The sequence below is a fragment of the Manacus candei genome, unplaced genomic scaffold (genome assembly GCF_025592945.1).
Source record: "Manacus candei isolate 608988 ecotype Guabito, Panama unplaced genomic scaffold, ASM2559294v1 h1tg000109l, whole genome shotgun sequence".
Taxonomy (NCBI): Eukaryota; Metazoa; Chordata; class Aves; order Passeriformes; family Pipridae; genus Manacus; species Manacus candei.
Window position 1 is genome coordinate 1790386 of NW_026138157.1, and position 13303 is coordinate 1803688.

Consider the following 13303-nt stretch of genomic DNA (forward strand, 5'->3'; position numbering starts at 1 on the left):
GAGCAGTCAGCTGGAAACTGCAATGCAATCAGGCAGCTGTCCAAAGACAAGCCAATCTTTTTAAAATTGTTTAGGGGTTCTGAAAGTGTGCAGGAGGAAGCATAACACTTATTGCCAGACTCTGTTAGAAATTACAGTGGTTTTGGTTTTGTTTTTTTGACTCTTCATGTAAAACTAGGAGCTAACACCATATTCCCAGATAAAACTACAGGTGAACTCCATATCCCCAGAGCACAACTTAGTGTTACTAGGAACAGTCAGTTTTGGGACAAGTAGGAGAGAAGAAAACACAGTCAATAAAGAAGGGAAGAAGCAGTTCTAGGCAGTCACTTGAAGTCATGTTTTAATACAAGCTGGAAAATATTTTAAAATAAAGTAAGTATTCAGAAGATTGTTGTTACCTGCTCCATATTGTATCCATGCTTCTCTTTAGCAATGGCAATATATTCATCCACTGAAAAACAAAGAAGAGATGAGATCATTATATTAAATGCTCTTATACCTTTTCTTCCCTTGCCCTTCCCAGTCTAAAACCCAGATTTGCAGCTCTGACTTCAGTCCTCCACAGAGAACTCTGATGAACAGCTGCTGTTTCCAACAATTCAGGAAAGAAATGAAACAAAAGAAAAACAACAGTCATCAGACAAACTACTACATATTTTCTTAACAAGCCTCAATGATGCATGATATCCAATCCAGTTCCAGTACTTCTGAAACACAGTATATAATATTTCAAAATTTGTTCACCAAAACTGTAAACGTAATTGTGTCAGCTATTTTTTGGGGGGTGTGTTTGCTTTGTTGTGGTTTTTTTGTTTGTTGGTTGGTGGGGATTTTTTTTAATCCCCCAAAGCAGTTGTTTTCTTAAGGAAAAACATCCCCAAACACAATCCATACCTTTCAATATTGCCAGACTCCTAGTGTTGCACAACCACTGCAGATATCTTGGCAAATTTTTCTACTCTTAGGCCTCAGCAATTTTCATCTTGGACCAAACCCTACCTCTATGTATTATTAGGCCCCCAAAAGCTTTTAACCTTTACAATGTGAAGATGCCCTGAGCACTTATATTTTGTATAGATGGGACTAAACCCCAAATGTCTCTTTTGCTGTGAGTGACTGAGCTTACATTATATCCAACAGCAGCCATTTGAGAGGACTGGATCAAAGTCAGTACCAGTGGTGGTGTTCTGAAATCTGTGCCCTTATACTTGCTCATTATTAACCAGACTGTAGTGACAACATCCCTGAAAATAAAAATTCAGTCTAAAAGGTCAGACTCCTATTTCACCTAATGGAGTGGAAGATGCTGGAAGTACACATTGCATGTAGGATCCGTAATGTACTTGGGACAGATAGATACAGCCGGAGTTCTCATTCTTCTACAAGTTTTGGACTTCATGACAAGTCACAATGAACTCAAAAATCATTCCCCCTTCCTTTGTTAGAAATACCCTGGGAGGGATGCAAGTAAATTCCTGTACTGAGCACCAGAGTCATGGAGAGCATCCATAGCACCTCCAGAAGGAAAATGGTTCCGTGCACTCGTGATTGGGCCTCGTGATTCACTTCAGCTCTCAACTGTGCTTCTCCCATGTTTTCTGACTTTATGAACACTGTCATGGAACAGCATGGCATTTTTTAAAGTTTTTCCTTCAAGCTGTGACAGTCCTCAATTCTTCCTTCAGCTAAGCAATAAACTCAAAAGGTACTGGGAAAACAGAAAGGATAAATCAGAAAACACACAGCAGGACAGCAACAGCCTGTTATTTTCAGCTTGTCATTAATAAGTATTTAAATCTAGGTACTTAAAGTAAACATCCCATCTTTAGACTACTCAATATGACATGTGGTACCAATGCCAGAGCTTCATATGGAAAGGAGAAGCATTTGTTAATTTTCACAGAGGCATTGCAAAAGAGGGCTTTGTTAAGTGCCATGGAAAAGTCTGTGAGAATATTAATACAGCCACATGTTGTGGCAGAAGAGCATGCAATAAACACAGGCAGTTACACATTAGCAAGGGGACTCCATGAGGTTTTTGCTCTTCCAAGCTCCCACCTGCACACAATGGCAGCTACCAATGGGCTGATGAACCTGTTTGTTGGTCCATGTTCTGGATACTTTCAGTAAAAGCTTTATTAGCCCTTTGGAAAAAGGTGCAGCCATAACCATTCATTCGCACTGCTGCAGCACAAACGTGCATCTGTCCAAGTGAAATTGTTTCTAAGGACTGTGCTGAACTGGGATGAAAACCATCCTTTCTCACAAACAACCTTTTCTTGCACAAGGCAAACACTGTAAAATAATTGAAAAGGCAATGGAGGTGATTGGGACAATGACAAAAACTTCCTAGGCTGAATTCGCTGCACTGCCTAACAGAATATCCTGAGGGCAACCAAAGGTTAGTACAAACCTCAAAAATCAGCTTTGCCGTGGGGAGAAAAAAAAACAACTTGCAAAACCACATCCCAAGGGAAGAACATGGTCCAGGAGGGCCACACAGGGTAAGCAGGGACAGAGAAGGGATGCACACCATCCCTTCCCTCCACATGCCAAACAGGGTAGAGAACGTTAGTAAGATGTGGGCAAAAGAACAACTTTAGGTGCTTCCAGTTATAGATGGTTATAAAACCACACCAAAAAAAAAGCTGCCAGGAAACCCTACATGCAGCATTTCCCTGTACTTCAGCTAAATGTTCTCAGCTTCCTTAAAACAGACACTGCACATGCAGTGTTATATATTTTGTCTAAGAAGGAGGTGGAAGGAGGGAAAGGAGCTGAATTCTCTGAAGTCCAAGGCTGAATTAAGCTCCTGAATGCTAAGTACTGCTGCATTAAGTACCTTGCTTTCACTGTGGAAAGACCTACAGTTCCTCATTTCGCTTCAGCATCTTATCCTTTAATATATACAGAGAGGAGATGAGGTCATTCTCCTTTCCAGTGTATTACCTTCCTTATGCCAGATGCTGTAAGTAATGAAAACATACTTGCTTCCCAGCCCCCCAAAAAATCATTACAGCATTTTCTCTCCTAACTGAGCAAGAATATTAGCAAGGTCCCCAAATATCAGTAGGATTTCTCTTCAAACAAGTCAATACATCACTGAGCCAAACAGTAGATTATGAGTGACTGGACACCATGAAAGGAAGCAAGATGCTTTTCTTGTCACAGTAGGTTCTGTAACACATCAGTATTACACCTCATTGTTACGGTGAAAAGAAAATAAGAAAAAGGCAATAAAGCAGTAAATATGACCATGAGCAAACAGCAGTGCTTCTTCCATACACCATAAGAGTTTGTGGGTGAAGGAAGGACAAGGAATACACAATTGTAACTCTTCTCTTGGCCTGTTTCCTGCCCACTTACTGACAATCTAGCCCATTCTGCTTGTCATTTCATGGCTAATTGTGGGCTCACTTGCTTTGATGCTTGCACCATCTGAGAGGTATGACAGCCCCTCAAGCAATCCTTCCGTTTGCTCTTTCTTTACCATCCCCCTCCATATGAAGTAAGCAAGGAAGAGCACGGCACCATTTCAGTCACAGGATCCCTTTAGTCTCCCATACCAGTAGAGCCTGGAATTGCCACAAGCTTAATGCTTTACATGCCACACCAGATAAATAAGTGCCCTCTTCCATCTCTGCCTTCCCCACACAACTCTAGCAAGCACAGGGCAGCGGGCACGTGAAATTCTGCTCCACTGCATTTTAGCGGCATTCAGTCACGCTCAGCGTGTAACCCAGCAATCTGTTTAGACATCACAGTTCAGAGCCAGAGAAGCCTGAGGCAGAGCTCTACTTACACCAGAAGAGATAGTTTGCCAGCATAGCTCTTCACTGCTTTCCAGAAGAGAATAAGCAAGAGCAGCAGAGCATTCCCATCCCATTTCCCCAGCATAAAATACACCACCACGCATTCTTTCTACCAGTGTAACTTTTCCCCAAACAGGGCACACAGGAGTATCCTTCCCTCCCATCCAACTCATTCCCCTGTACCAGAAAGATATTTCAACAGACCAGACCAAAAATACAATGATACTTGAATAGAAACAGTCGTGTGACACAGGAGATGCATTGCTCCTGTGAAGGCTCTTGTTGCTACTAGAAACCAGATGGGGGGAGGGACAGAAAAGAGAACCATAAACTGTTATTTCTTTACCTACTTGGCTACATTTCTTCTATTGCATACATTTTAGCTGTGTGGATGAGCAGGATCCCACTGTCCATCCCACACCCAAAATGGAGTGAGCACTGGCCCCTTTCATACAGCCCGTCATGCTCAGGAAGGCAGAAGCAGCACAAAAGGCAGGGACACAGAGGGAACAGCCTCACATATGCAGTCATCAACAAAGAGGGGTACAAAGTACTCAAATGCTAACACACACCTCTCCCAAATACAATGAGATGACGGAAGGACCCTGCGTATAGCACTAACACAGCCCAAGAGATAAGGGAAATTGAAGAGAGTGGGAAAGAAAGCAGAGAAAGATGTTTCCACCCCCTGTCATCTAGAGAGGAGAGTTTGACCAAAATGGTGCCATCAACCCCCTGAATTTTGTGTCCTTGTTTCCAGTCATCTTTCTCATAAACACTTTTCTTCTGCTAACCATCTCCCTGCAAGAATTCCTCACTAGAGGAAAAGGAAGGGGACCCTCTTGGCTGACAGAGGGAAGGAGGAACAAGAGCAAACAACTGCATTGCTGATTTTCAGTCCCGCATCCTTGAACAGAGAATCGAGAGATGTAAAACAGGAGCATTAATTTCAGGGGGCAGGAGAACTCTGAAAAGACAAACGCCTGAAAATAATGACTCCCCTCTGCACCATTTGATCACATCACGATCTCTCCAAGTAGCTCTTTCTGAAGAATTTCTACCCCCCTACCCAAATTGTTTCTTAATGACCCCACAAGGATCACATCATGTTCAGTGGACTCAATGACCCCAAGGAGGGTTTGCAGCATAAGTGAGTGTGCTAAAGCCTATAGAAAGTAACAGGAATGCAGAGGTAGGGCTGTTGCTGCAACCTCAGTTCACCCCTATTACTAGGGTACTGCAGGAGCTCTGAACACTTTGCATATTACGTGATGCAATACCCTGAAAGAACGAGGTGAAATGAGGACAAAAGCAGCATCCTTCACAGCCTCAGTAATGTGCTTCACAGGGTTTGATCAATGTTAGAACCTGCAAGGAATTCTGGATGTTGCTATACATCTCCCCCTCCCCTCCATCTCCCCTGAGAACACGGGGGAAAAAAAGAAATAAAAAAAGGAAAAAAGTCAAGACCCAAAACAAATCAATACTATATAAAGAAAATAAGGACATGTAGACATAAAGATGAAATTTTTCGAAATTTCAAAACACAATTATGACGGTATACAAACAACTAAGCACAGTTTTCGTCTCGACTATAAAAAACGAGCAGCTGCATTGCTGTCCCGCTGCCCTAGCAGCATCGGTGGAACACTCCTGCCACCTCGTGGTCCCAGCTCGGGAGAAGAAGCTGCCAAAAGCACACGAGTTTGGACAACTGTCTCCCTGAAGTTAGCTGCAACTGGGAACGTGGGAAGCAGGCAGAGATCAAAGCCTGAAAAAAATCACTTAGAAGAAAGAAAAACCCACCTGATCTTAGAGGTCTTTCTAACCTTAATCATTCTACTTTTCTATTCAAATAATTCTTTTTCTTGGAAAAGCTATTTCCTCTTCTTGCTATGATATGATGTGATCTATGTAAGAGGCAGGAGAAGAGCAGGGAGACACAGCACAGACATGTTTTGCGTCCTGTGTTGCACCCACCTGGGAAGGCACATAGCGTCCTTTAACACTGTCTCTAGGAACAGAAAAGTGCTAGTTACAGACACAAAGGCTACTTAAAAATCACTTCATGCAACTGAAGGCACAAGAGGATTTAGGCCTCAACTCCATTGCATCTACAGCAGGTGAGGAGAAAGTCTGAAGGCAACTGCAAGGCAAAGGAACACCTACCTTACCTGGAAAAGCCATAGAAGCACTGCGTGGTGGCTGAAAGTAGGGAGATGCTCTCACCTCCCAGGAGGGGCAGTGCCAGACCATCATAGCACCAGCCCTACCTACACAGGTTGCCCCCTTCTCCTGCACCACCTCCGGTGCTTTACACTCTATGTTTATACCATGCTGCATACCATATAAAAATCACTTTTTTGGGAGATTACACAAGCCTGAGAAGAGATAAGCCCTCCTAGTTTCAAGCAAGGGACAAGACTGGTTCAAGCCATAAGTGCGACTCATTCCTTGCCCCAGCCGAGTGGCAGGGATGAGCAGGAGGGCAGGAACAGGCACGGCTACGAAAACTGGCATTGGGGAGGAAAAAGTTGCTCGCGGAACCGCGCCTGGAGCCTGGGGAAACTCCAGCCTCAGAGAAAAAAATCAAGGAGTAAAATGGAGTGCCCCACTGCTAGGAGATTTATCCCTTTAAAATTACCTGTGGTGATACCTACCAAAGCTTCCTCTTTCGCACAAAGGCAACCAGTCCCCAACCAGAGCCCAACTAATAAGCTAAAAAGAAACACCTACTTCCTACCGCCTTTTTAAATTATTTTTAATATTGCTCTTTGCATGGCCTGCATCTAAGGCCCAGTGATGGTTAAAGATCCGACTCATCTGCCTTTAGATTTTGCTATACCAGCTAGAAGGCTGTACTGCAGACACAGGTGCACTGACAAATTAGCATAGTTTTTGTACCTCACCAAAACTATATTAAACTCCTTACCAGGAAAGGCCTTCTGCTAATAGACATGTGTTACTTTTAAAGCTTTCACCAACACATGTTCATTCCTGAAGCTGCACCCTCAGCTAACATCATCACATCAAGAAAAGGCCTAACACAATGTGTATATCCATGGAGTGGTGTATTAATGAGGATCGCTATAAGGAAAGCCACACAGTTGATGCTCTCTTGCTCTCTGATGCTGCTGCTGTTCTCCCTCAGAAAGGCCACGTGGATGCCCATTGTAAGGACATCCATGGAGGATGCTCTGGGAAGAAAGGCTGCTTCTTATACATCCACAACATTCAACCGTCAGTCATAAATTTGCTCCACCGTAGCACTGAACACCATTTTACTGGAGGAATGGCACAGGTTTAAATATCTACAGAGCCCTGGGCACAATGGGGCAACAGATGTTGCTACATGTACCACAGAATAGAAGAGGATGAGGGAGATCTGGCAGGGCAGTAACAAAGGAAACACTTGTCTCTGGCACCTAGCACAGACAGGGAGAGTGACATCAGATCATCCAGGGACCTAAACTGTGACCATACAGGATCTGAGTATGTCTATCATTTAGCAGTGAAAACTTGATCCTAAATCAGACACAGAGACTGGACTGTATTAAATGTAATTAGCCAGAGCAATTGATACTGGGTTTAGAACCCATATAAAAACATAAAACCAGCACACACTAGCTTCTGGCAGGGAGGGAATACTTGTTCCCACGTATGACCTTCCAAGACAGAGCCAGGAAGTTATAGACAGGATAAATCCACACAGCATATGCCTCAACAACAAAGTGAGTTTATAGCAGAACGGCTCTTTGCATTATTCAGTACAGTGCTCTCAATTCAGTCCGAGAAGCCCTAAAGCCAGATTTATTCTGCTGTCAAACCATGGCTTGAGTTCACTCTACTGGGAGGTTACAGCCTTGGATTATACACTTCAACTACAGGCAGCAACATGCCCAAGCAATGCAACTAGGAACATTATCAATAAAGTTGTGACAAGAGGTAGATTATTAAAAAAAAAAATTCGTCATATACTTCAGTGCAGGGAATGCTAACTTGGGTTCGAACAAACCTCCCTCACACAGATTTTCTTATGGAAATTATTCTTTTCACTCCTTGAGAATGCCTGATCCAGTGAACCCTTTCCAAAAGCCAGATTTGCTAATTTGAAAGAAAATACAGTTTGGCACACACTAATGACAGAATCAGTATGGGAGACCACAAATTCAGTCTACTAGCAGTGCAATACAAGGCTTCAGTACTCTGCCTAGGAACATTCTCAGCTCTTCATCCACGTCATGCTATAACACTGAAATTCTTGGTCTGCAAAACAGTCAGTGAGAATTCCACTAAGCTTTGTCAAGCAACCTGCTGCCAACCAGCTTCAGAAGCCACCAAAGAATATCCAGACCCAAAACTCCTTAAAGAGGGTGAAACCCTCCACAAGGTCCATTTTCCATCCTCAGTAAGATTTTGGAAAGCTCCTGTCTAAAACCAGAACTGTTATATTCTTCGTTGTTGTAGGAATGCAGACTAATGAAGGCCCTGTGTCAGAGCCAGGCTTCCTAACCAGCATGTGTAACTTCACTTCCCCACGACAGAGGGTCTTTGTGCAGCATGAGGGCACACACACAAGGGGTATTCGGGAGCAGAATAGCCATCAGGTTAAATTACAGCTCATTATTATTGTTACTGATAATAAAGCTTGTGACAAGAGAGTAGAAGCCACGCTGACTCCCTTTATACTGGACACAAAGGCAAAAGAAATGATCAATTTGTCCCCTGGCTACCTCCTTGAGGGATGTCACTTGGGCAGAAAGGAAGCATCGGGCAAGCCAGCAGGTAGCAAAAGGAAGGAGACAAGTCTGAGTCACATGGAGTTGCTGCCCTCAGCAGATCTGCTTTGCCCTACTACAGACAGGTCAGTCTTGGGAGACACGAACACTCAATGCATCCATTCTTGCACTTCTTTACTTCCTATAGCCTTGAAAGAAAAGAGGTGCAAAGATGTTTTTGACCTCACCAAGAAGTCAATGCAGAAAGACAGGAAGCTTCCACAGCTGGATCCTGGACATCATTCTTACAGTAGCCTCCAAATCAAAATATTAGTGTTGACTGATATTAAGGTATTAAAAAATACATAAAATTAAGTCAATTTAGAAAAAAATCAAGTTACAAATTCATACAGCATCTGCTGAAACATGAATTACATAGAGGCCCTCAGCCTTCAAGACTGACCTAAAGAGACTGAGTGGAAAAGCCTATGATAAAATAGACCCTAGAGTATCAGTGGTGGGTGGTCATAGCTTTTAGCCAGGATTTAGAAGCCTAGTCCTTACTGAGAAGTTATTATGTATTACTACTAATCCTTTGAGTGCTAGAAAATTCACTACTACCCTACCATAATATGAATCTGCACAAGAAGCACATGATCAGGAAAGTAACTTAATGTGGAGGGCAAAAATAAGAGTACAGGAAAATTAACTAGTGGGAGTGGTTCCTAATTAGAGCAAATAATGCCACAGCAAGCACATTATGATGAGGGAAGTTCTGGTACATGTCCTTGAGAAAGTCTGGCTGCTCTGCCTCCTGCACTAGCACCTCTGTAAAGGTCACACTTGGCAGCATATGAACTCATCACAGCAAGATGTTATAGCCATGACCTACTCAAGCATTCCTCGGTGGAAACATCTCCCACAAGAGTTCCTCCCTGCCTGTGCACAGCTCCCATGATACACCTGTAAACATGCATTTGCTGACTAACTTTGCTCCAAGGAAAAATTAAAACAAACAAAAAAAAATGTAGAAAGTTACCCTCCAGTTCCCTGATCCTTCTTATATTCACTCACAGCTACAGTAAGAGAAAAGAGGCCAGAAAAAAAAAAAAAAAAAGACCTAGTCCTCGAAATGCTCCAAGCCTACCCATCCCAGCAAGACCAGCAAGACTGGAGCACACTCAGCCCATCCCAGGGCTGAGCCCAAGCAGCACAAAGTAGTTGCAGCCTGCTCGTTCTCGTCATACTGGTCCTACAACTCACACAGCGCCGATCAGGCTGGCTAAGACTGCTCCCAAATGCATTTCAGATCAAGGCTTGCTGCCAGGGTAACTCTTAACACAGCTATCATCGCTCCATTACATCCACGTCATCTTATCTCTAAACTTCTCCTAGGAAATAAAAGCTCCTTCCTAGCGCCAGCACCAGTTCAATCCCGCAGCAGCCACAGTAGTGGCAGTCGGCATTTTCAAAGTGGGTCATCTTGACACGTTCAGAGAAGGTCTGGATCACACTGCAGTGAAAAGGAGGAACAAACAGGTGGCAGGAGAGAACAAGGCACATGTAGAAACTGAGGACTACCTCCCCCCTCCCAGCACAGCAGCAAAAATTCCTTCAGGATAACACAGCTACCTTAGATAAGACATCCTTTTCCTGGATACTCTCCAACACATTCTCTCTCCTTCGGGGTTTTTTTTTGTTTGTGAGCTTTAAAAAAAAAACCAAAAACCAATACACCACAAACACCGCCCCCACCCCCGCCACAATCCATCCCAACACATACCCTACCTAGTTCTCTTGAACTAAAGTGCTTTCCTGATTCCACTGCTGGGAAAGGGTTAAAATTTCATCTTAATTTAAATATTCATTCAGGATCCAGAAATATCAACCTGCAGCAATAATGATGAAAGAGTTGCTCTGAGATTTCCACACAGTGTTGCAACAGCAACTAGTATAGCAGATTACAAACAAAGGGAAAACTGCAGCTAAGTTTGAGGCAACTCAGCCATTTCTGGGATACACCCATACCCTTTGAAGCCAGGCATCTTCTTTTTGCTGTTCACAATATTGCTACTATAAGCATCAAAAGTTGCCTTAGCTAAAACGAAATATTGCATTCCTTCACCATCTTCTTCTGAGCATTTTCTGAAGTGCAGCAATCGCAGCTGCTGGGAGAAGTGGCCATGACTATTATTTCTACAGCTAAATTCAAGCAGAATCCTAAACTGAACACTAGTTCTCTCATTTCTAAATTCATGGAGTTGCATTCTTCAGCTGCTGTATTTGCATCCAAGCTTCACAGCTGCCAGGTTCACTGCATAATATGAAATTTGGATTAGGGATAAACATAAACCTAATTCTGCTTTTCCATTAATCCTTTTCGCTGTCATTGGGACAGACAACAAACTGATATTTCTAAGGAAGGAGCATACAGAAACAGCATAATCCTAAATTTGGGAGTTTTGCTATCTCCACTTGAGCAACAAAAGGTCAGCACCTACCTTCAGGAGATAATCACAACCCCTGAAGTTCACCCCTCAGAGACCTAGAAGTCTTGGCTCTACCTGGCAGCTCTTTCTAAAGCTAATACTTCTATACTACTAAAAAAACCCCAACACCTCAACAAGTAAAACCTTGGACACAAACAAGCAGAAAAAACTCAAACAAGAGAAGCACAATACACATGCTCCTTCCTTCACGACCTCTCCCAGCACTTAGCCAGCCACGAAAAACCCCAAGTATGAGCTCAGCTAAGAGTTCAACAATACTTTTTTCTCTCTGGTGACGAAGTCTAAGCAGCTCCCACTCTCCCATTCCTGACCAAGGTGGCTGCACACTCTTACTGAGCATCAACACAACCTTTTGGAGAGTTACATTATAAACCAGGTCAGAGACGACAGGGGTTGGAGGGGAGAGGGTACTAAAAATAAAACCACGATTCCAACTGTTTCAAGGATCCTGTTCAGGGGATGATGGAGAGGAGAGACTTAAAAAGCACCTGAATACGTACCAGACTATATCCTCTGCCTCACTGCTGCTCCGTGCATGCGGAGGGGTGCCTGTGTGTCGAGGAGGGGGTGGCTCTCAAATAGCTCTGAAGTGTTAATCCCTTCCATTTTAAATGCATCCTGTTAAATAAGGTCTTCATTTTCTAAAAGGGAGATTTTAAGATCAACACTTTCCCCAGTCTATTCTCTCCCATTTGTCGTTTTCCTCTCACATTTATGCATTATTAGGGCACTCTCCATCAACTATCATCATTAGCTCTCTTTTCTGTGAGGTGTAGTCCTATGTCCACAGAATTCATAGGCCAAAAAAAGTGAGACAAGGGTAAAGGCTATGTCCAAGCAGAAGCCCTTTGCAAAACAGTTATGGCTCAGCTACACACTGAAAACAGAGACCAGCCACACAAATCACAGTCAGACACATGCAGCAACCTTAGAAGACATTTTCATGTCCATTACTCTGGCAGTCATTTTAAGTCAGAAAATTCAGACAAAATAGAACTCCAAGCTTTAGTTTTATTTCTGAAGGGAATATTAAAGAGAAGTCCAGAGTCTATGTTATGCCAAAATTATCCCTTGAACTAAAGCTGGAGATGGACTCTGGCCACTTAAACCTGCAACCTGCCCTGAGAAATTTTGGGGTTCACCTCACCATCACAAGAGAGGACAGCTACCAAAACTCACTCTCACCCAAAGAAGGCTGCTAACACTAACAACCAGGACACACTTAGAAATGTGGTAGGGACACTGAAATCCTGAATGCCAACTCAGAGCTTCTTTGGGTGGAGCACCACACACTCCCAAACAGTTACCCGGCCTGTGGCACAGTTAACTAAAACCGTGCCCATCCAAACATCATAGGGTTGATATCCTTAGTAACCATAGCAACCAGCACTTCTTCCTCCACCAGAGCCTCAGCCGGCACATTACCGCCTTCCCAGCATCAGGTTTTGCAGCACATTTAAGAAGCCTTCCCTTTTCCCCAGCCACAGGGTTTGGCCAAACACATTAGGGGATGTCAAAGCACTCAGCTGTTTTCACTAAATACTGGCATTTCTCTATCCCCATGTCCCCTGACCGTTTCTACTTCCCCTCCATAGCGGGAACAAGATATCTGAATTCTCTCCATGTGCATCAAGGCAGGTGTAATGTAAAGCAGGGAGCCAGCTGCAGCCTCAAAAGAAGAGGTGTCACAGAGTAATGGAGACAGGAACTGGTCAATGTCCAAAGCTGGCAGTGCCAATCAACTCTCAGGTCAAGCAGAAGCAGCACTGCAAGACCAGAAGACCCAGCTGCCCTCTACAACCCCACTGCCCCACAGGCATTAGGGACAGTGCCTGCCTGTTCAGTGACACCCATGAACTGCAAATCCACTGGAGACATCCACCAAGACATCAAGTGAGAAAACAGAACTTCCATCTAGCAGCACATGTATTCTGTCAGGAAGAAAGCAGAAAAATTACTCTCAAAGCAGAGCTTATTGCTGGTAAAACAATACATCTTTCCCTCTTGTAGTTCACCTTTGAACTGCAGGTCTATAAAAGCAATCATCACATCCTACCCTCTCACCTGGTATCTATCCCTTGCTCCTGGGCAGCTGCACCATGCCAGCACTTGCTCATTTTAAACCAACCCAAAGTCATCTTTATGGTTCCACTCACTGGTGCACTTGGCACAGAGAGAGACACTGCTGTTTTATTAATAGCTTCCTGCTGGCCCAGCTCTATCCTGTGCAGAGTTTCCACAGCATCATTACAATGCATTT

The 13303-nt window shown here is 43.6% G+C and overlaps 1 protein-coding gene across 1 annotated transcript in view; it reads right to left on the reverse strand.

The window, feature by feature from the left end:
• RCOR1 (REST corepressor 1) overlaps nucleotides 1-13303 on the reverse strand; it is an 84893-nt gene that overhangs the window by 24276 nt on the left and 47314 nt on the right. Inside the window, exon 4 of the mRNA XM_051769528.1 lies at nucleotides 402-454. Within this exon, the coding sequence (XP_051625488.1) occupies nucleotides 402-454 (53 nt within the window). The remainder of the gene's footprint in view (nucleotides 1-401; nucleotides 455-13303) is intronic.